The sequence below is a fragment of the Homalodisca vitripennis genome, chromosome 8, assembly GCF_021130785.1.
Source record: "Homalodisca vitripennis isolate AUS2020 chromosome 8, UT_GWSS_2.1, whole genome shotgun sequence".
Taxonomy (NCBI): Eukaryota; Metazoa; Arthropoda; class Insecta; order Hemiptera; family Cicadellidae; genus Homalodisca; species Homalodisca vitripennis.
Genome location: NC_060214.1, coordinates 17,251,684 through 17,275,850, shown reverse-complemented (window position 1 = coordinate 17,275,850; position 24,167 = coordinate 17,251,684). Strand labels below are relative to the sequence as shown.

Below are 24,167 nucleotides of genomic sequence, written 5' to 3'. Positions count from 1 at the left end.
CATTATAACTGCAGATTACTTAAATTAATTAGAGATCAAGAAAATTTAAACTCTGGTCATCCATTGACTTAATTTGTATAACTATTTGTTCTTTAATTTAACAAACGAATTGTGACTACTGAAGCTCATCAAAAACGTCTAACTGGTGGTAATACCTATCTTATGGTAATACGATACAACAATAAAATACCTGTTGTGAGTTTTTCTTCTTTTGGAAAGGAGATGACGAAAATTACTTAAGAAAACTCTAAGATTTCTTGAATTCGTCTGAGCTTTCCTGTTTTAACAGTGTAAATATTTTAATTTCTCACTGGCTGATAAAAATGTAAGTTTCCAATGTTTTTTTCATCTTTTTTAGTTTGAGTGTAACATGTCTATAATTTATGCAAGTTTAGCCTACAGGTTTGATGCCAACGTTTATTGTCATTCAGCACATAAATATAAGTTATTAATTAATAATTTGAGTACATTTTTTCTATTGCATTTCTCATAATATAGTGTACTGATTAATTTCAAGAAATGGGCAATTCTCGTATATCAAGTTACATAAAAAGATTCTTGTACTAATCTAAATGGATCCAAATACATTAAACAACATGATTACACGTCAACCAACATTTTTATTGCTGGTAACCAGATTGCCAAGTGTGTGGCTTGAAGCGATACACAAGGTCAGTACAGTCTCAGAACAGCTACTTCAGTACTTATCTGCTGCTGTAGGCAAGTAACTTGCTTCTTAATGACTGCCTCCACCAAATCTAAGATTTCTTGAATTCGTCTGGGCTTTCCTGTCTTAATGTTCTTAAGTGCAATGTCACTAAACTTATTCCTGTTCTCAAACCAATAAGTTTGAGTATGTTTCAACAAAACCCCTTCCGTCTTTTGCTCTTCTTTTGTCCACTGCGAAAAAATAAATTTGTACCATCACATCAGCAGCTTTCTATCATCAATGTTGCTTAACCCTGCAACTGGCATTAAGCGATTATCGACGCATTAACTACAGTTTCAAAATGGCACTAAGCTATTTTCGACGCATTAACTATGTCGTAATATGATCTCTCACAGCAAGTCTATTTTTATTTTGTTTGAAGTAAAACATACGTAAATCTAAAGATAAAGATTCAAGGTTTCATATTATATCATAAAACGCTCTATAGTTAAGTTAAATCTTTCATTATAAAATTCTATACTTGGATGTTCACATTTCCGATTGCCATTTTGTTTGCGTAATTTCCGAGCACGCTAAAATTACCGTATGTTTGTAAAAATCCCCTATCGTGAGTTTACGTTCTACACGATCGTAAGTGTCGTCATTGAAAACAGTGTATTCTTGGCTTTCAGAAACATCTTTTCAATAGCCAGTAGGAAAATAAATATTTATAAAATAAGCGTTTGAAAAGCTCGTGTTTTGTAAAATCACAAATTGCCTAATGCGTCGAAAATAGCTTCATTAAATTTTGTTATTTTTGTTACTTTATCTATGTCTGGAAATAGTAAAAATCATATCAAAACAAAGAAGAAGAATTGCTCTAAGCAACAGTATAATAGACAACGAAGACTATGAACTAGTATTTTATTTTTGTTCTGTTGCGCAATCACCGACTCAGCCAGTAGAGAAGAACAACGCATCGCATGGTTGCCGTGTTGATTTCTTTGTTGTTATTACGCTATTGCCAGTATTAGTGTATTGCTTGCTATTTATTTGGATATTTTAGACTTTTCGTTATTTAGTGTGTATAAATAAAAGTTTGTTTATTGTTTTTTTTAATTAGTTAATTAGTGAAGTGAAAAATATAGAGGTTAGGTTAAGTTTTAGCGAATAGGTTGGATTTTTGTGAAACTGAAAATATGTTATGTTCACGTAGGTTCAGTGTTTTATTATTTTGTAGACAATTTAATTTTAATTAAAATTAAATTTTGATTTAAATTTATGCAAAGGTATTTATTTAAAAAGTTTTTTTTTACTTTTTTTGAAGTTATTAGCGTTTTATTTCTATGACCATCGCTTGTTTTATTGTTTTAACAAAAAAAATAATAGAGATAAAAATACATTGTTGTACATTTTTTTAAACTTCAATAAACGTACTATCTTTATAAAAAATATTTGGATGAAAAGAAAATTGTTAGCTAAAAAAGTTAGGCATTTATTTCACAATTTTGACTTTTGTAAAAATTTAAAAAAAGTTTGTTGCCGTATAAAAATATCTTATACAATGTAAATTCTATAAATATCACATTTTTCTCTTCTACATATATTTACCTCTTAGAAAAAAATATTTTGTTCATCCAATAGATTCCAAAATGTCGCAATGGTATACATAAGAGTGCTATACAAACTTTTTTCAGATTTTGTAGTTTTTATAGATATATTATCCAGAAGTACCAATAAACTTCTTTTAACTAAATATTTGTTTTATAATTTGTAATTGAGGTATATAAGCAAACTTTTGTATATTTTAGAATTATTCTAAAAACTTTCATATTACCTGAGAGGGTGCTATACATTTTGAGAAAAATTTATTCTTTACTAATATTTTTACGTTAATCTGTAAAAAAAATAGAAATATATTACATGATTCAATCTAATATTTTTTTTGGGAAACTGCATTTATTTCTAATGACATTGATGTTTTTAAAATGTTTGTATCTTAAAAAAATAGATGAGCAGTGATTAAAATACAAAACCCTTACAAAATCACCAAAAAGTGCCTGCCATTTTGGGAAAAATGATGGCCAGTTCCAGGGTTAATGAAGAACCAGGAAAATGCAGAAGAACGAGAAATTGCTGGATCGATTGATTGCTAGGACAAGAAAATACCTTTCAACCGACAATTCAACGAGCAACCACGTCACCGAATGTATGGGTAGTTTAAGATCCTGTTGTATGTCCTTCTTTCACGAGTATAATAATTACAATGGTAGGACTGTTGGGCTAAGAGGCATGTATGTACTAGAGGAACAAACACATTTTACAAAATTGTTTCGTATCATCACTATAGCAAAGAGGAGAACAACCTTGCTATGACTGGTCATGGTACAGTGCTTTAAGACGGGTACCTTATTACGTTTGTATATCAGTTCACTATAGGCTTCACAAAATCTAGGTGATTAACGAGCAGGTTGTTTTTTTTTTCAAAAATAAAGTTGAAAGAGATTTTTGTTCTATTGATTGTGTTGAGATTATGTAAATAATACAATCTAATATTTAATAACTCAAAAATATACATAAAGAAGAGGCCGGTCCCCTTTAAACCTCATTCTGCTCTCGTCACACTGACCTGTGTTAAGATCTTATCAGACAGAATAAGGGAAAGAATTAATATAATACAAGATCGATTGTACTCATAAAAATTGCTGAGGTCAAGAACAGTAAGTGAACTTGCGCTATCTCTAACTCAGATTCAAGTCCAACGCCTAACAGCCATCAGTTCATCTATACTCAGAACGTTGTATCATGTCACACAAAAATCAGTTTTTCGTGATGAGATTTGAAAGAACAACTACAAAGTAACCTTATTAAAATAATAAATTAAAAAATTATAGGTTAAACTATGTTAATTTAATTTGCACACTACAATAATGAACAAAATAGTTGTATTACTAACCAGAAGGGTAAGGGGTAAGATTTGCTATTTATAGGCAATGTTATGGTAAAAAGTAGGTTAGTGTGATGGGTAGCTTATGTTTGTGGCAGTGACACTGCACATCCCCATTCTGTGACTAATTGTCCTCCAACCCAGGCGTGGAGAACTACTCTCTTAGGGATAGGTAAGAAACACATTTTGATGGGTTTCATCCATGTTGATGTAGCACAAATACAACTGAATTGGCCATTCCTCTAGGTCAGCTTTCTGTAATAAAATAATGTTTATACTACTCATACCACTGTATGTTACTGAACATATCTATATAGCTCTTTTAGGAGTCAAAATAAAACATTTTTATAACATCATTCTGCCTAAATGTTGCCTTTTACGAGATCTCCAAAGATAACAAAAATTCTTGTTTTGTAACTGCAAACAAATTGATATTTTAAATATTACAAAATTAGGTGCTTTGAGATAACGTGATATAAAAATCTAGTTTTTAGCATAAAAACGGTGGCTTTTTTCTTTTTAGCCTTAAACTGCTAGTCCTTGTGGGCCACTGACCTGTGCAAGGATCTTACAGAATTAGAGGAGTCTCATAAAGCCATCTTGTCGTCTCGCCCCCTCCCTTCGAACAACTCTGATTTCAGAACGATACAAAAAAACACAGTCCATACATTTTAGTGCCACTGACAGACTATTTAAACATTTCAAGTCTATTCATAATTTTATTTTCAAGAGGGCGGTGGACAGACAAGACACTTATATACAAAACAGAAATTGTGTCGTCCTACTCAGTAATAGGCTTCAATGACACTCAGCCTAATTCCATAGCTGGACATGTAACACCACAGAACTTATTCTTGTCTATGAAGAAATGAAAATTCATACAAATTTAATTAGAGCCTATACATAAAATCTTACCCAAGATAACTAGCTATGTAATACAACCAAATTTTCTTCATTAAGTTGGGTTTCATAGCAGTGTTTAAATATAATGAAAGTATTGTTGTGCACCAAAAGATGACAATGTATGTTTGGGGTAGTTAGGCTACGTGTTAACCCTTCTCATGCCGTAGACGGATGTATTCCAATGACAGACTTTGACCAAAACGCCAAATACGATAATATCCAAAATTATAGATTGTAAAGTGAAAGTAAAATTAAGTCTTATTTTACCAGGTGAAGTTAGGGCTAAGAAGCTCTCTCTAACACTTACACTTAACCTGGGGACCAACGGCTTAAAGGTGACTTCCGAACCATCACCAACGGCCGGGCAGGCGGACTGCTTGCAAGGACAGGATCGCTCAGCGGCCACCCATCCAAGCAGCAGCCACGCTTGACATTGCTTGTACCAGTTATTTTGTGATAACCGTTGTACCTACTACACTGCGCCATTGGCACTTTGCTTGTCTCTTGTTTTTTAAAGTTGACTAGGAAGTATTTCTAGACAACCTACACTCCACAGCTGAGGAGAAGGTGCCGTTTGTCTAGCTCCATCCACCTGCTCATTTGTTTAGCACCATAACCAAATATATCTAGAAGATAAGATGATTGACCTTATCTATAAAACCTTAGATAAGAAAATGCTCTAATAATTAGTAGTTCATATATGTTTCAGTTTTATTAGATTGTACCACAAATTTTAGTTTAAATAAAATTCCAGTATGTTAATAGTGTTAAATAGTTGTTTTTAGATTTTTATTAATATAATACTAATTTTAACTAAATTGCCTTGTTTTATATTTTTTTGTGTTTAGCTCATATAGCATATTTATAATGATAATTTTTGAACTTAAAGAAAAATATATTTTATAGAAGTGTTGGTGTTAAAGGAAAATTATTGATCTCATTACAGAGTGGCAAGGGTTAGTATGTCACATGTTCACATCTCATACTGTACCGATTGTATTAAATTGTAATTCTGGGGTAAGTGGATTACTGGTGGAAGGAGTAGGCCCAGAAGAATGATAAGGACTGGACAGTACAAAAGAGGCTACTTATCAGCGAGGCGCGCATCGCAGATGGGAGTGTTTGATAACGAAATTGAGAGGTGGGGCGAGGTAGACGTGCCGTACCTCCCGTCTCAGTTGATCGCAAGTAGTAATAACGAGTAGTCTTTGAAAGTGCTTAGAGTTATTTTTTTGCTAATCGTCATCAAACCTGCGGGTAAGTGAACTTTTTAAACTGGAGTCCAGTCAATATTCAATCTTAGTTATTTTGAATAATTTTGGGAAAGAAATATTGTAAAAATTAAATTTAATGGGAATTTAGGAACTTGTCCTTTTGATCTGTGCAATATAAAACTTGTTGGTGCAGTGAACACATGTATATAAAATTTTATGTAAAAATACTAAAAGAGTTTTGTGGTTATTACAGATGCTTTCAGCAATATTAAAATTCTAACACTGAAAAGAAATAATATTTAAAGTAAAGTAAAGAAAATTAGTAACAAAATAAAATTGAATTTTGAAGAAAAATTAAAGTGACGAATTGCCAGATCAGATTAGAGTGTGAAAGTTTTTGAATTTTGAAAATTGAATAAAAGACAAGCTGTAAGAACTGTGTACACTTTGAGTGACGAATATATTACAAGTTTGAATTTAAAAGTCATCAAGAAGTTTTTATTTTAATTTTAAATCCAGTAATTATTTTCAAGAAGAGGTTTTATTTTAGTTTGAACTTTATTTATTTCAGAAGATTTTCTTTCCTTTTTTTGAACCTTTACAAAAATTTAAATTTCAAAGCTAACCCCTCATGTGCCAGTAAAATGGTACATAAAGATTGTTTTCAATTTGTTTAAAAAAATTTAATTTTTAATTTTCCTTAAGTTGGTTGGTTGCAACTGATTCTCGGGGAAAGAAAATAATTACTAGATTCCGGCTAAAATTTAATTTTCTCAGTCCCATCTAGTCCATTGTTCTTTACATCTTTACTTGTGCTGTATTCAACTAATAACAAAATCTTTTTAAACAATTAATTATATAACCATAAATTTCCACATGTTTTATGCCACTAATGTTTTCATCACATAATATTGATGTTTGCTTGTGAAGATGTTAAGCGCAAAATGTTGTAAGTGTTATATTTGTGCACGTAGGGTTATATTTCTGTACTGTCACTACTCACGCCACCATATTGTTTATTAGCATTGCACCACGTTAAATACGTTAGCTGCTAACTCCTGTTTTGTCGCACTGTGCAGTGACGGAACTGGTACTCTAGATTAGCAAATTTCAGTAACGACTCTGGTTAAGCATACTGTCATTTTCTAAATCACAATTCCAATTAGTTTTTAGTTCACACCAATAAGAATCAACAAAACTGATTATTTATTAATCTTTATAAAAATAACATAAAAATCTGCTGATTTGGAATGACTAAAAAAGCTATGGAATCAAAATGAGGAATGGAATTGACAATGAACCCATCCATACTTAACGTTTACAAGCAATTCTGTAAATAAAATTCAATCCTAAAATAGAAGATATAATCTTTAACTTACCAAATTGGGACATCACACCGGTTTTTGCCTCTATGGACAATAAAGGAAAGAAACCTCCACACCACCACAATTCACCAGTTAATACGCACTTCAGCTTTTTGCATATGGGCAACTCACAAATAATTCTACAAATGTATAAAATAACACCATTCAACTGTAACTTGTTAATGTCTTCATGTTAAGAATTTAATTTTTGAACTTTAAATTATTTTTCTATATTATCATGAATTTAGCATAATTGAGTAATATGTAAGTGTCAACCAAATCCAAATTAATTTAACAAAGTTATCATTAAATTAACATTAATTTAAAATGTTAATATTAATTTAACGATCCCATAATATTAAAACAATTACATTTAGCATTAAAAAAGTAAAACACGCACCAGCTAAACACGCCAAAGAAGGCTGCACGGAAAATCAAGAATACTCAGCTCTACCCTCAAAACCTATAATGGTTTCCTTCGCCATGTGGATAAAATCAAGACTTGGAAGAGAACTGTGTTATAGAACTATGCTAAAACTATGAACCATTTTAAGCTAGTAATTTTAATATATATTAAAAAAATTATGTACCATCATTTTAATTAATATAAAATTTTCTTTAGTAAAAAAGAAAACAATCTAAGAGTACACCAGACCTTATGTTGTGTAACGGGCTTTGCTAGTTTTCATGCAAAATTTCAATTCTATAGTTCATTTTGTTCTTAAAATATCATGTGGACAGAGAAAAAAAAAACGGAAGAGAAATGTTTGCAATTCCATGAGTGCTACCTCCAAATTCTATGGCTCTCTATAGAACGTGCTCCTTCAACAAATGATTATATTGTATTTAAATCTAAAAATTAGTATTAATTACCTGTATCTAGTAGATAAGCTCATTATTAGAACAGGCATTGAAGAACATAAATGTGTTAGCAAAGCTTACTCACTCTATAGTCTAGCTTATCAATATCTTGAGAACAAGATATCTTATAGACCAAATTTTGCACGAAGCTTCATTCATATATATAGGCAACACTTGAGTTCGATGATGGTCCACGTCATTCCATAAGATTTCTCTGAGCGTTAGGGAACATTACTACATTGGTCTTATGGGTAACCATGATGGCAACGAGTAAATTTCACAATAAATAAATAAATATGAAAACAAACTGAGTACACAATCATTTGAAATTTTAACACATGACATAGTGACAAATGAAGCCTATTACCTCAACACATGCAATATCACCACTTGGTGTGCAGACTTTTATTATTATAAACACTACTATGAAACCCAACAGAATGAACAAAACTGTGAATATATTATGTCACAAGATATGTTGAAAAAACTTTTAATTTATAAAGTAAATTTTGCAAGAAACTTCATTTTTACATACACAAAAATGAATTCTTGGGTGGTACATGTCCAACAATGGGATTTGGCTGAGCATCATTGAAGCCTATCACTCAGTAGGCTGACACAATTTCTCTTTCTTCTGACGGGGATGTAAAAATTTCTTTTCTGTACAGTTATATGTTTGTCTGCAGGACATCACAAAAATAAAATATGCTATATACTTGAAATTTTGCATGCAACTTCAGCAAATCATGTTGTGGCGTACTGCTGAGCAGTAAATAAGTAGAATAAGCTGTTCTGCTGTCTGTACTAAACAAAAGCTAGTAAAAGTACAGTACATTGACACCGACTGGATATATGGCTGCTGTGTATATTTGACGGTTAGGAGCCGACTGGTTTTATAAACTAAGACCGATCATTATGAAAATTTGTATATATATATATATATATATATATATGTATGTATATGCATTTTTTCACGGAGAAAGTTTATAAGCTATGCCCATTGATGTAACTCGCCACCAGGCGGGCGCTGCAAAAAAATAAAAGTTTTCAAAGCGCTTGCACATTATAAACTGCAATTACGAGATAGTAACTTATATTAAATAGCCAAACACTATTTGAAGGCACTAAGTTATGATGTATATTTGTCTTTAAAATAAATTTCTGGTTGAAGCTCGAGTGTTAACCCACTTCATAATAAAAGCGTGCGAGGCCTCGGGAAACAGCTAGTTTATAAATATAAGTAAGTTGCCTTTTATTTGTAAGTTCTAGTTGTTTTTTTTTTTTTTGTAAGTTAGTTGTAATAGTTTTTTTGGTGCTTGGTTACTCCATAGATTTATTTTGTTTTCATAATTACTGTAGTAACTATCTGATTGTTTAAAAAAGGTTTATTGTATAGATTTTAACCCTTTGAGTGCCAACGTCCGATTTTACCGGACGTTTGGGAAAAAGTCACTAAAAATTGTAACTTTTAATATTTTTAAATAATATCATATTGAAATGTTTGTGAAGAATCGTTTTTTTCAAAATAAATTGTTATAGTACACTTCCGATCAAACTTTAAATTATGAAACTCACATATGAACATTTTTGGTTGCCATAGCTACCAGAAAACAATGTGACAATAGTTTCTTAAAAGTTGTATAACTTACTCATTATTGAAGATAATAATATAAATTTATCAAGATTTACAGACAATTACATACACTTTCCAGAGATATGGACTAAGAAAAGGATATGAATTTTTTTTGGTCATAGTAATTTGGTTGAAAAATGAAATTTAAAAACTTGAATTTTTGAATTTTTTTTAGGCAAGTCCATTTTTGGTATTCCTAAATTTAGTGTTATAGTAACTTTGTTATTTTATGTTAATTAAACAGAGTTTTTCAGAGAAAAATAAAAAAAGAATCATGTTGATAGCTTATTAAATAATCAAACTGTGAATTTTGTACTAAAAACCTTGCAAAATGCCTGCAAAAGGCCTGGCACTTTTAGGTACACCACCCACTCAATAAATACTTGGCACTCAAAGGGTTAACCAACTGAAAGTGATGATTTTAGACAAGTATTAACAAAGCTATTTTAGAAATATTATTGAGAGGTATATTTAAAATTTACAGATTGAAAGAAATATTTCTATTTCAGTCTTGCCTCTGTCAATTTGATTATTTTTTCTGAGACTAAGTTTTTAATTCAATTGGAATATCCTTAAGCAACCAAATAGAAGTAAAAATACCCAAAAATGTTACTTAAACACATTAAAATATAAACCAAATTTTGCTGTATCAATTGGGATTGCCAATCTAAATGTGGCTATTTCAACTTCTTAGTGTTATTATAAGAATCTATAGCACAAACAACAAAAAAACATGTATATTTAGAAAAATACCTGTGAACCAATTGGTGCGTCTTTATTTTTTATTTTAATGAATTTCGCTACTGTACCGATTGGTACAAACAGAACCGTGACATTTAAAAGTTATGAATTTGTTCACTTCATACTTCCACTTCAAAAAGTTTTGTGTCATTCCATAACCTCATCACCTCAAGCATACTTTCCACTCAGTGCAGTTCCTCTAAACACAGTTAACCACTGAATCCGAATGTAAATACAGGTCAGTGTGTTGTTCCTAGCAGTGTTTGTTTTGTGTTCCAGTTTCATTTGTAATTAATTTACTACACAAAATTGTACAATGAATGATGACTTACATGAAGATAACAAATTAGTTTCTGGATGTTACTATTTCAAGTGAACCAGATCGGAAATACGGTGATTTAGACATCTGCATTCAATTTGCCTGGATTCGTTTCATCTTCTTACAATATTATAGGCATACTGTATGTATAAATTCCACATAAATACAATTTATACAATATTTTATCAAATATAGTTTCCATCTGACTCGTTTACTCCACTGTGTCTTTCACTAATTTCACTCAAATAGGAAACAAAAGTGCGCACAACACTGATTTTTTTACAAAATCCGTTTTCTAAAGAAAGCACTAATAGATGGTTTATTTGTGAAACAGTATTAACAAAAATCAGATTTTGAGATATGTTTGAGCTATACTATCAGCATGTTAAGCAAGACAATAACAATCCTACTTTCCCTCACCTGATTTAGCCAACAAAGCAGTATTGTAATAAAGCAATGTTCTGTACTAGGCCTAGCCAATATACTGCACCATCAGTTCAAAAACCGGTGTAGGAGGCAAAATCTCAGTACCATCCTATCAACGGCACTACCACCAATCCAAGGGCTGACTGACATATCGTTTAGTAACATCAAGCCACCTAATGTTTTACAATTTTAACAGTTATTGAGGCTGCTACATACAAGAGTGCCCAACACTTTCTATACGTTAACCCTTCCCATACCGTAGACAGATATATTCTAATGATACACTTTGACCTAAACACCAAACACGATTATATACAAAATTATACATTGTCACTTGGAAAGATTTTTTTAGTTCACAAAAAGTCTTTAGAAAGGCAGAGCACAATCTGTGCTTATCACAGTTAACTAGGAAGTATTGAAGTATTTTTAGATGACCTACATTCCAAGGCATGGGGAGGGGGTGCCCTTTGTCTAGTTTCACCCATCTGTATCTATCTTGTCTTCTCCAGAGCCATAACCATATCTGACATCTGCCTAGATGATATCTATCTTATCTTAGAAGATGATAGACCATATCTATGAAACCTTAGATAAGAAAATGCTTCTATTAGTAGTTTATATAATTTTTCGTATCATCAATTTGAATTTAGATCCAATCAACAGTGTGTTAATAGTTATTTTTAGATTTTTATCAATAACTCTCCCAATTTCAATTAAAATGCCCTGTTTTATATTTTTTGCATTTAACTCTTATAGCATATTTATAATAAAAATTAGCTTTGGACTTAAAATAAATACATTTTATAGATGTCTTGGCAATAAAGGGAAATTATAGAATTCCTATTTTTTAATCTTAAAGTCTATTTTGAATAAACTTAGCTAACATGTAAACTAAATAGAATTTGACTTAACTCTTTTAAATTTACTGTTTAAGTAGATGATGTGAAACCTGGTTAGATAGGCAAGACATCTACATGATAGAGAAGTTACTGATGTCAGAGACACCTTGAACTCCAAACTAGAGTTTACTTCTACAGAGAATAAACAAACTGTAAATACATTGCAGATGCTTCTTATTTATCACATTTATATTATTAAATAATTTAAAACTTTGCACGCCACTAATAATAAATTCATTGATTTCCCTATAACGTCAAGACACCTATAAAATCTATTTTCCTTTAAGTTCAAAGCTAAGTTTTTATTATAAATATGCTCAAAGAGGTTAATGCAAAATTAAAATTTAAATAGGGAATTTTAGTTAAAATTAGTACATTTATTGATAAAAATCTAAAAACAACAATTCACTATTAAATTTGATCTAAATTCAAATTCATGGTACAAACAAATAAAACTCATAATATTATCACAGGGTATTACTAGTTATTAGAGCATTTCCTTATCTAAAGTTTCACAGATAAGGTGTACCTTATCTTATCATCTGGGCAGACAAAGGATATATTTGGTTATGGCTCTGTAGGACACACAGAACAGATAAACAGGTGGACAGGGCAGCTCCTCCCCAGTGAAGGTCCATCTATAAATACTTCCTTCTCAACCGCGATAGGCACAGAGCCTGCACCTGCCATTTCGAAGATCTTATGTGAACTAAAAAACTCTCCAAGTGGCACAACGTGTAATATCGGATATACTCGTGTTTGGCGTTTTGGTCAAAGTCTACCATTCTGATATATCCGTCTAAGGCGTGGGAAGGGTTAACATCAAACACTCCAATAAGTGAATTTTATTTTTGTGATGACTTTTGTTTTCAAGGAAAACATGAGACCCACACACCCACAAAACTAAAGAAGTGGTTACATTATTACTTGTTCGTATAACCACTTTTATTTCTGTAACCACTTTGTTTTCAATTATGTGGATCTGATGGTTTTTTGTTTTCTTGAAAATGAAAAACCTATGATGTTGTACTTGTAAACTATTGTAAACTTTTATTTGACTTAAAGATAAAACTATTCGTCAACAATATGTTTCTTTCATCGAATAAAAAATCTACACATCACATAACTTTTTTAGTTGTAATCCTAAGATTTTTGTAAAAAACATTCAATGTTGATAAAAAAGATCGACATTATTTATTATACAATTAATTAATCTTTACAAGAGGCACATTTCATTTGGTTCTTACAAGAGCCTACACTTACAATGAATTTTGGTTCTTAGGTATTATCTGGAGGGCAATACTTTTACAAGAGTTTATCTTACCGGGACCCTAAAAATCTATGTTATTAGAAAGAATAGACTTTATTTGACCTAGTGTGAAATTTATGTGTCATTATGACAATTGATTCTTGTTTCCTGACTCCCAAAGGGAAGCGAAGTTGACAAGAAGGAGTTCACTCTATCCCTATCTGTGATTGGTTATTAGATTATACAAGTAGATAAATACATACATATATACGTATTATAAATTTAAAAAAGTTAACAAGTGCACAAGGGATCTGAGCTTGAATTTAGGTACTTTCTAGAGAGATTTTTATCTTCACCAGAATTGCGGGGACACCCAAGTCCACACCGATGGCCAGGGGCATTTCCGATCACGTGTATTTTCCTGTGTCAGATCGTCCAATGTGATCTGATGTCAGAATATTTAGACGATCTGGGATGTGATCTGAGGTCGCACTTCTGGCAAAAAACAGAAAAACGGCCCTTGAGATTGCACTTAAATTCAAGATCAGACCACGTAAGCGCTCGTACAGTTTTTAACTTTAACTTTGATACTACTAGTAACATATTGATGATAACCTAATCTAAACTTACCTATATAGCCTAATAACAAATAGTAGATGGGGACAGAGTGGGTTCTTTACCGACATCGCTTCCTTTAGGAAGGTAGAAAACAAAAATTGATCGTCATAATGACATGTAGTTTCCACAGTAAGTCAAATAGTCAGTTCTTTCGAATAATGTAGCTTTTATAGGTCCCCAGTAAGAAAAATTCTTTCAAAAATATTGACCTCCTGGTAATACCAAAGTACCTGAATTTGACTTAAAAACCGTAACAAAATATGTTTGGTTCATACGAGAGATCTAATCTTTCCGTTTAATCTAATTTACAACAAAACCGTGCCAGTCACAATTGCTGTGAGCCGCTACATGCTCGTGAGAACCAAGACTTCAGACGAAGAAAAGTGCGACCAGAATAACGGCCTATAACTCGTACCTCTTCGGTTATCAGTACAGATGAGCAATCCCAGCAGACAACTTATAGACAAATTCTTTCGATGATACACGATCAAATCACATGATACACCCGCTACTCAATCTTTTTCAAATTTTATTAACCTTTCCAGCGTTATTGACGCGGATCCGCGGAGGGCCACTACAAGCTCAAAACGTCATTGCCGTGGATCCGCGTTTTTGCATTCTTTATTTTCTTACTGCTATGTTAGTTGAATATTTTGCTGCTAGATGGTTCTAGTAGTCATGCGACATACAGACGGGTTGCCCCGCCTCGAATTCTGTTACAATGGGAGTGGCAGTTGCTTCTAATTGGCCAAACACTGTCTAGCGGGCGTGGCCCCGTGCCTTTCACAAAGTCATTGACGGGAGCTCCCGTCAAGGCATCTAGCCAGTTAGTTAGTGGGAAGCGTCCGGTACACACATATGTATTTTGGTTATCGCCAATTTTCTGTTGTGTCCTATTCTTTTTAAAGTAAATTATTCGTATTACATACAGCAGTTTCCAGTATTTATTTAGTGTTTTTTACCATTATTCATGTGAATGGCAAATCCAGACGATTCGGAATTTGAAGATTCGGTAATTTTGAGCAATTACTTGGTCAACCCCAAACTTTTTTATATTTTATTACGGTCATAAGGATGTTATTAGAAAGCAAGAAACATAATTCAAGCCCCACAAGGCTGTCCTACAAGTTGCCGAGCGATAAGAAGGTTCAAAGTCCATGCGATAACAGTGGCTTGCGGGAGAACGCGCGGAATGCCAGTTGTGACAGCCCGCCACCAAATAAACACTCTTTGTCTACTTTTGTATTTTTCTAATTTTATTGGTTTGTAATATAGTATATGTTTATCTATAAAACTGTGTTTCATTCCCATACTTACGGAATAAATAAAAAAATATTGGTGACAACTACAGTGCTATTGTACGATATTCTCAAAAGTTAAAAATTAGCCTAGGAAATCCAAAAAGGGCTAAATAAATTTTATTCACCGTTAAATAACTCTATTTTCACATACAGAAAGGAAAAAAAAATTTAACTTTACACATTGGAAATTTTAAAAAATTGTAACTTTATCAAAGATCAGGTCTAATTTTTCATGACGCTTAAAGGGTTAATATTTTAGCCAATCCGATCCTCAACTAAACTGAATTCATACAAGTGCAAATATATGAAAAACTTTAATTCCATCAAGGGAGAATACATTTAAGAAGTGACAGTTCTGAGACTGCAATCACATCAAATATTAACTGACCTATACGCAGGGAAGGTGGGCTTGACTGGGCCGATGGTTGCTTGGCTGGTGATGGGCTTGAAGTCAGCACCGACAGGAGTAGAACTGGACGTTGACGCAGCCTGTAACACAAACCCCAGGTGTACTACCATTTCTGTAGTAAATTAAGTTTAATTTTTGTTTGCTGTTATTTTTTTATTATTATCATACACAAGGAAGATGGGACACAAGATATAGTATTAATCTCTCTATTTACAAATATTAATAGGATGAAAATAAAATGAGTTGGAATCAATGTCCTCTGGTTCCAAACTTTAACTTTTAAGATTGTTAATAACAGACAGAGTTTTAGAACTATGTAAATCAGAAATATAATTTGGTTGCACTAAAACGATTTGAATACGTTTTAAAAACTGTTTTTTTGATTAAGATGAGTCCAGGTAATGTTACTTATCAAATTTAAATCAGCTTAACTATTTTAAGGTTCAAAAATTGCATTAAACACAAAATATTAGTTTAAAAAATATCAATTCTGGTTCAATTTTATGCAGCAGGAAACAAGTGTGTCCTTAAAATGGAACACATCTTCTCTTATAGATTTATAGAATTTATAGTTCAAAGTATCGGATAAAAAAAGGTTCTAACGATTCATTTTTGTATGAAATCAACGCACTAAATTAAAAAAATGTACTTCATTATCTTAGAATTTGATGAAATTTGGTATGAAGGTAGTCCTTATATAGATTAGGAAAACTGTCCCCTTAAATATTTCAAACGGTTTCAAAATGACAACTATGTAAAGTTTCTCAAAGTCAACCAAAAAACTGGAACAAGCACATTTTGAAATCACCATAGCTTTTCTCCTCATTGAGCTAAAGAGATGGAAATGGTGTCATTTTACTCAGTTTTAAATGTTCATTCTTTTGATGTACAACACAACATACTTTGTCAAAGAAAGTTTTTTTTTATCAAATTCAAAATACTGATTTTCTCAAAAAGTGCGTTTTTAAATTTTGAAAAATATTTTTAATTAAGTGATTCTCAAAATTTCAAAGTGGGAGGCTAATGAGTTCATAGTTAATAATAATATAAGAAAGGGTATTTACAAATTTTTGTAAAAATGTTATACTATGTATCCTTACTTTACTTAATTTCATTATGATGGTGATTATTATAGTATATAATTTGAATACTTAAAAGTGGGTTGTCTCTAAGAGAGCAGTTTAGCTATTTACAAAACAATTGTTTTTTAGATGAAAATTGTTTTATTTTATAAAGTATTAATTTAATATGCAAGGAGATGCTCATAAATAATATTCAGGAGACCGTGGTCTAGATGATTCTTCAAGTCAGTACCAAAGAAGATTTTTGATTACTCAGATAAATGTGTACATGTAAATATAATAATAACTAGTATTAACTGATGCTATCATAAGCAAGATTTCGGTGTAGAGCAGAGTGGCATTTTCTGCTAATACCAATGGAAAAAGACCATGTGATGGAGTTGGGGGTTCAATGAAGAGACTTGATGAAAGAACAAGCCCACAACGTCCATATGCAGGAAAATTTTTAACTCCTTTGCCACTCTATGAATGGGTAATGGGAAATTTATCTGGAATTAAATTTATCTTATTAATGCTACTGTCAGTACAGTTGGTGAGGGCAACACCGACATTTCCAGATATGATTTGGAAGGGACAGTGGAGGCGGCAGAGGTTAGGGGGGGGAGGATGTGACATCTACTGACTATACAGTTACATTTAAGTGCATCGCTAGAGAAGCTCTGCTGGTGGTTAGGAGGAGGGTTTTATTGCTATTTCTTTCAAACATCGGCCAGGTGGTTTGGGATGTTGTCTTCCACTGAAGGCCCCCACAATAAATATTGCTATCAGTATAATATTAGGATTACCACGTGCCCAAATTATTTGTTCTTTTTGTAACTTTTCGATCAGAGACTACTAAAACATTTTTAACTACTTCTCAGGTAATTTCCGATGACCTGGGTTTCTGATCATCGAAGTTCCGTTAATCAAGGTGTATCTTAATTAAATCCAACCAACCATAGATAAATCTATCGAATTTCTATCATACATAAAGCAACTAAAACAATCATTTAAAACCTCTACAGCATTTCAAAGCCAATTTCAATAACTCGGTCTACTACTTAATTCTTTACAGCACAGACAATTTTCTATAAGCCTACTGTATCTTTACCTACTCAGTGACTAAGCTTAAAAAACTGAAATTATCAGACTATGTTTTATTTACAACTGAGTCTAAGTTCTGTAACTTCACTATATTCATACATAGTCCATATATTATAACAGTTCTAAGTTAATTAAATGGAATAAATAAATAAAATCAAAATCAATCGACTGGCTAAAGCTATTTGAATTAAATCAAATAAAAATATTCGAAGAAACATTACTTTACAATAAAGAAAGTAATTTATGTAATAAATTGGCTAGGCACTATTTAGTCTAGACCAGTTTGTTATTCTACATAAGGTAATACTAATTCTGATTGGTCAAGGGAACTAGCGTAGCAATGTTCTGGACATGTGCTGGGAATCTCGGTGGAATTTATTATTATAAGTAGCAATCACAGTACAGTAAAAGCTCGCTAATTCGGCACTTTCGGGGATCGAAGTGTTCCGGATTATTGAAAATTCCGGATTACCGAGCGTTATATGAAAATACTGGAAAAATTGGAAAATTCGGTTTTTAACCGCTAAAATCGTATCACACTAAAGTAAAAGGAGTGAAATCAAGTGATATTAACTCAGAAAAGCTGAAAACCCAGCGAAAAATACAATCACTCTTTAAAAATATTGGCTGGGTTTTCAGTCCCAAAGAGATAATGTACAGCAGCTTGATTTTACTTTTTCTACATTAGCGATGATAGCGGGCTAAAAATCGTCGTCTAACTTTCAGAGTGTGGCTTTAAAAAAAAATCACTCTTTACGTGTAAACAATTAAAGAATTACTAAGGAGATAAATAAAATTAAACAAACATTAGTTTGAACACAAAATGAACATTTAAATGCCTAGAAAAACATTTCTAAACTTAGGTTAACTTAGATGTAGGCTAACTAGTGCGTACATTATGTAATAAATATTATGGTAAACATAATTTTTGTGTACAGTATTTTATTTGAAAAAAGACCTGATGTCTGTTTGTTTTTTTTTATCATGTTTCTTCTTTAAAAAGTCATTTCTCAGAACATATAAATTTACAAGCTCTGAAGCATTGTAGGAGCTGCTGCGTTCGGCAAATCGTATAAAACGTGTCGATAGTGGCACTTGCTTCACTCCACGTAGGCACGGGTGTTGGATCATCATCTGCTCCCTCTTCATCATCTGATTCGGACTCCACAGGATGAGGCCTCTGACTGAGGTCCAAGTACACTTTTGATGAGCAGTTTCATCCGTAATTTCTTCTTCAACTGGCTCGTCGCAATCAATGTGTATCCACTCCAAGATTTCTTCTTGTGGCACTTTCCTTATTTCGTCTTGGGAACTGTGGGCCACCAAGTCCAGTTATTGCTTCATTGTCGACTGAAACAGCAATGTCCTCTTCTTGGTAGGCAGCTGGCCATAGTTTTCGCCAAGATTTCTGTAGAGTGGTGGGCTTGACCATTTTCCCATGCCAAGGCGATTCCGAAATTGCATCTTTTATGTTGAATTTTTTCTGAAAATCAACCACCATACACTCTGAGTTTATCAGGCCTTGAAGAAAGGACGCTCTGTAAAAAACATTTAAAGTTCTGAATCACTCCTTGATCCCACAGAATCAAGGACGTGACATTTGGCCGGGAGGTATGCAATAAAAATATTTCCCGATTATCAACTCAGACGCTGCAGGGTGAGCTCTGCAAATTGTCTAGGATGAGCACAACCTTGCTGTCTTCAGGTAAGCCACGGTTTTTCAGATTGCCTTTAACAGATGGGACCAAAGTGGTGGAAAAACCAATTTCTAAATAAATCGGAGTTCATCCACGCATTGGATTGAGCATTCGTATATTACGGGTAGGTGGGTAATGGCTTTCAGAGGTCTTGGCTTTTTTGCTTTTTTCGATGACGAAAGGCATCAACATGTGGTCCCCTGAGGCATTGCCACAGAGCAAAATTGTCAAACAGTCTTTGTTTTTTTAAAGCCTTTGGCACATTTCTCATCCCCTGCTGCCAAAGTCGAAATTAGGCAAACAACGCCAAAGTAGGCCAGTTTCATCAGCGTCGTAAATCCGGCATCCTGACAAGTCGTAGTCTTCAACTAGATTTTCAAAGTCAGCTTTATATTCTTCAGCCGCATTTTTGGTCGGCTGATCGGAGCTCCCCAGCTACATCAAGCTTCCGTATTCCGTGTCGATTTTTAAATCGGTGCAGCCAACCATCAGAAAAAGGCACATTCTTTCTCATCTATTTTTAATTCCTCACGGATCTGTTTAGCTTTTTCCATGATCATGGGCCCAGTCACAGGCTTCCCTTCAGACCGCTTAAACGCTAAACCATTTGAATAAAATTTCGTCAAGGTCGTCAAGTTTAGGTTTTTAGTTTGTCGAGACTGCATGTCTTTGACATTTGTAGTTTGAGACTTAAATTAAGTAACTTTTCTTTATTCTTCTTGATGTCATACATTGTTGATGAACCAATGTTGAATTCTTCCATTAGCTTCATTCTACTCTCACCTTTTTCTACACGTCTTATAATTTCTAGCTTTTGTTTGAATGGTAAGTGTGACATGCTTACGTTTATTTCCAACTTTGCTGGTGGATGAGCCGGGCTTGGGAAAACATAGGGCACAACTTTGAGAAAGTTAAAACACAATATAAACGAGCACAACATTCACGACTGCACTCGAGTACGAACTGACAATGACTGAGACTGAGGCAGACGCTAGAACGCTAGACAAAAACACGTAAACGGCGGACACTCAGCCAGTGGCCCTGAAACCCCCTCACACACAGCTGCTGCGTCACATACGGTCTTCCGAGACTGAGCACGAATCTTTCCGAGCGCTCTTGCGAACTGTACGTTTCACAGTGCGGTTAAAATATCTTAACGCGATTTTTTTAAAGACGGTGCCGGATGAATGAAAGTGCCCGAACCATTGGATGCCGGATTAGCGGCTTTTACTGTATAAACAAAATTTAATCTGAGTTTAATGGACAGGATTCCAATAACTGTACACGAGTTACAGCCCAGACAGTGTAAGTAGTGTGACTTACCAGAGCCGCCGCACTAGGGAACAGAGGTTTGTTCTGCTGTGATGGCGGGGGGCCCATGGGCGGGGCTCCAGGTAGCGGGGCCCCCATCGGTCCGCCAGGCCCCATCATACCCATTCTGCAACCGTATTAAAAATTATACACAATCCTGTATACAGGGCTACCGCCAACTTACAAGGATTGAAAAAAATCATAAAACCCTCAAAAATAGACCATTTTCTGTCAAAACCACAATAATTTGTGGCAAAATATTGATCCAAATTTAAGAAGGATCATAAATTATTTACAAAGCAACATCTTTAAATCCAAACATCCACTTGAACCTACTGAACGTTACTATATGTTCTACATCTTACAAAAGTGAAATAAATCAAGGATTGGAAGGCTAAGAAAATCGTAAACAATTAAATAGCCTACCAGTTATACTAGAGTTTCCATCCTTTGTTTTGTATAAAATCTCCTTCCACAAACCATTCCTCATATATTGAGATTCGTCCAATTAAACCTACACTAAGAAGTAGGACAATTTTGAACAGTTGTGGAATGCTACTTCTTCCATTTTAAAACTATTCGCCTATACAATTAAACTTATCACACAAGACCGTACGAAAAGTTTGTGCAATGGAAGATTCAATTGGTTAAATAAGGTAGTTAAATGAAGAGAAATTCTAGATAAAAGGATTTCATATCAATGATCAGTGATGTTTTCCTTCCTACATGAGTCTATTTGGAAAGTAATAATTGCTTTGCAGCCTTAATGCTGATTACAAACTTTTGTAACATGAGAACGGGAACTTCATCTTTTCACAGTAAAACATTGGTTTTCAATAATGTTACCCTTCTAAAACGTGCTTCAAACATTTTAATCCCTCGAATATACAGTTGGTTCCTACTTGTAGATACCGTTAACGCCCCAGACATTGATTTGCATGTTTTACGTATTCATTTCAGCAGCTGTTGAATAAAACCCATTTTTTGTATGTTGTTATGTACACTGTGGAAATAACTCGAGTTCGGCAGAAGTTTTTAAAGTAATTTTTTTTTTTTGTGTTGTGGGCATAAATTTATTTGCCTTTGTCAATGTAAAGAAATACACAAAACCAAATTAAAAGTAAGTAAATCTTTGTAATAGGCATGGTGACTACAAACGAAGTATTAAAATATAAAACTATTTCATTGTGTGGGTATAAAAAAGTTATATTTAAACACAGCTAGGGGTACACATTTATGACAATTTTATGTATAGACATTCTCAACAAACAGAATAAAAACATTGTGTTTCCAAACACTAAAGTATAAAGAACTATATTTTTTAAGTATACAACATTTTGAATACAAATTAGTTGTTGGTTGCCATGGAAACACAATTTTAGTATTACCTGACTGTAGGTAATATGTTGTAACAACATAATGTTTACTTTTTGTAGTTATTTTGTTACTTTTTACAAATAGAACAGATCAATATCAGTTAAATACTAATTTATTATTATTCAGGATCTAATACTGAATAAATTGATGTATAACACATAGTTATGCAAGTAACATTCAGACTTATTCACATATTCTTTGCAAACTGGGCGGTGTTTGTAGGGTTAGAGCCTAGTCCATTTAATCCATATTCTGTGATTCAGACGTACTGTCAGTCCTATAAAGCTAAAATAATGTGATTTTTAGTACCTAATTTATTCCTAAGACTTATTCACATTCTTTGCAAACTGGGCGGTGTTTGTAGGGTTAGAGCCTAGTCCATTTAATCCATATTCTGTGATTCAGACGTACTGTCAGTCCTATAAAGCTAAAATAATGTGATTTTTAGTACCTAATTTATTCCTAAGACTTATTCACATTCTTTGCAAACTGGGCGGTGTTTGTAGGGTTAGAGCCTAGTCCATTTAATCCATATTCTGTGATTCAGACGTACTGTCAGTCCTATAAAGCTAAAATAATGTGATTTTTAGTACCTAATTTATTCCTAAGACTTATTCACATTCTTTGCAAACTGGGCGGTGTTTGTAGGGTTAGAGCCTAGTCCATTTAATCCATATTCTGTGATTCAGACGTACTGTCAGTCCTATAAAGCTAAAATAATGTGATTTTTAGTACCTAATTTATTCCTAAGACTTATTCACATTCTTTGCAAACTGGGCGGTGTTTGTAGGGTTAGAGCCTAGTCCATTTAATCCATATTCTGTGATTCAGACGTACTGTCAGTCCTATAAAGCTAAAATAATGTGATTTTTAGTACCTAATTTATTCCTAAGACTTATTCACATTCTTTGCAAACTGGGCGGTGTTTGTAGGGTTAGAGCCTAGTCCATTTAATCCATATTCTGTGATTCAGACGTACTGTCAGTCCTATAAAGCTAAAATAATGTGATTTTTAGTACCTAATTTATTCCTAAGACTTATTCACATTCTTTGCAAACTGGGCGGTGTTTGTAGGGTTAGAGCCTAGTCCATTTAATCCATATTCTGTGATTCAGACGTACTGTCAGTCCTATAAAGCTAAAATAATGTGATTTTTAGTACCTAATTTATTCCTAAGACTTATTCACATTCTTTGCAAACTGGGCGGTGTTTGTAGGGTTAGAGCCTAGTCCATTTAATCCATATTCTGTGATTCAGACGTACTGTCAGTCCTATAAAGCTAAAATAATGTGATTTTTAGTACCTAATTTATTCCTAAGACTTATTCACATTCTTTGCAAACTGGGCGGTGTTTGTAGGGTTAGAGCCTAGTCCATTTAATCCATATTCTGTGATTCAGACGTACTGTCAGTCCTATAAAGCTAAAATAATGTGATTTTTAGTACCTAATTTATTCCTAAGACTTATTCACATTCTTTGCAAACTGGGCGGTGTTTGTAGGGTTAGAGCCTAGTCCATTTAATCCATATTCTGTGATTCAGACGTACTGTCAGTCCTATAAAGCTAAAATAATGTGATTTTTAGTACCTAATTTATTCCTAAGACTTATTCACATATTCTTTGCAAACTGGGCGGTGTTTGTAGGGTTAGAGCCTAGTCCATTTAATCCATATTCTGTGATTCAGACGTACTGTCAGTCCTATAAAGCTAAAATAATGTGATTTTTAGTACCTAATTTATTCCTAAGACTTATTCACATTCTTTGCAAACTGGGCGGTGTTTGTAGGGTTAGAGCCTAGTCCATTTAATCCATATTCTGTGATTCAGACGTACTATCAGTCCTATAAAGCTAAAATAATGTGATTTTTAGTACCTAATTTATTCCTAAGACTTATTCACATTCTTTGCAAACTGGGCGGTGTTTGTAGGGTTAGAGCCTAGTCCATTTAATCCATATTCTGTGATTCAGACGTACTGTCAGTCCTATAAAGCTAAAATAATGTGATTTTTAGTACCTAATTTATTCCTAAGACTTATTCACATTCTTTGCAAACTGGGCGGTGTTTGTAGGGTTAGAGCCTAGT

General features: G+C 33.2%; 1 protein-coding gene across 2 annotated transcripts in view; it reads right to left on the bottom strand.

The window, feature by feature from the left end:
* The window catches only part of LOC124367369 (BUB3-interacting and GLEBS motif-containing protein ZNF207), a 65,813-nt gene that overhangs the window by 17,968 nt on the left and 23,678 nt on the right, over nucleotides 1-24,167 (bottom strand). For both annotated transcript variants that reach the window (XM_046824132.1, XM_046824134.1), the window contains exons 5-6: nucleotides 20,719-20,833; nucleotides 15,513-15,613 (exon numbers count right to left, since the gene is read on the bottom strand). In XM_046824132.1, coding sequence (XP_046680088.1) covers nucleotides 15,513-15,613; nucleotides 20,719-20,833 — 216 coding nt within the window. The remainder of the gene's footprint in view (nucleotides 1-15,512; nucleotides 15,614-20,718; nucleotides 20,834-24,167) is intronic.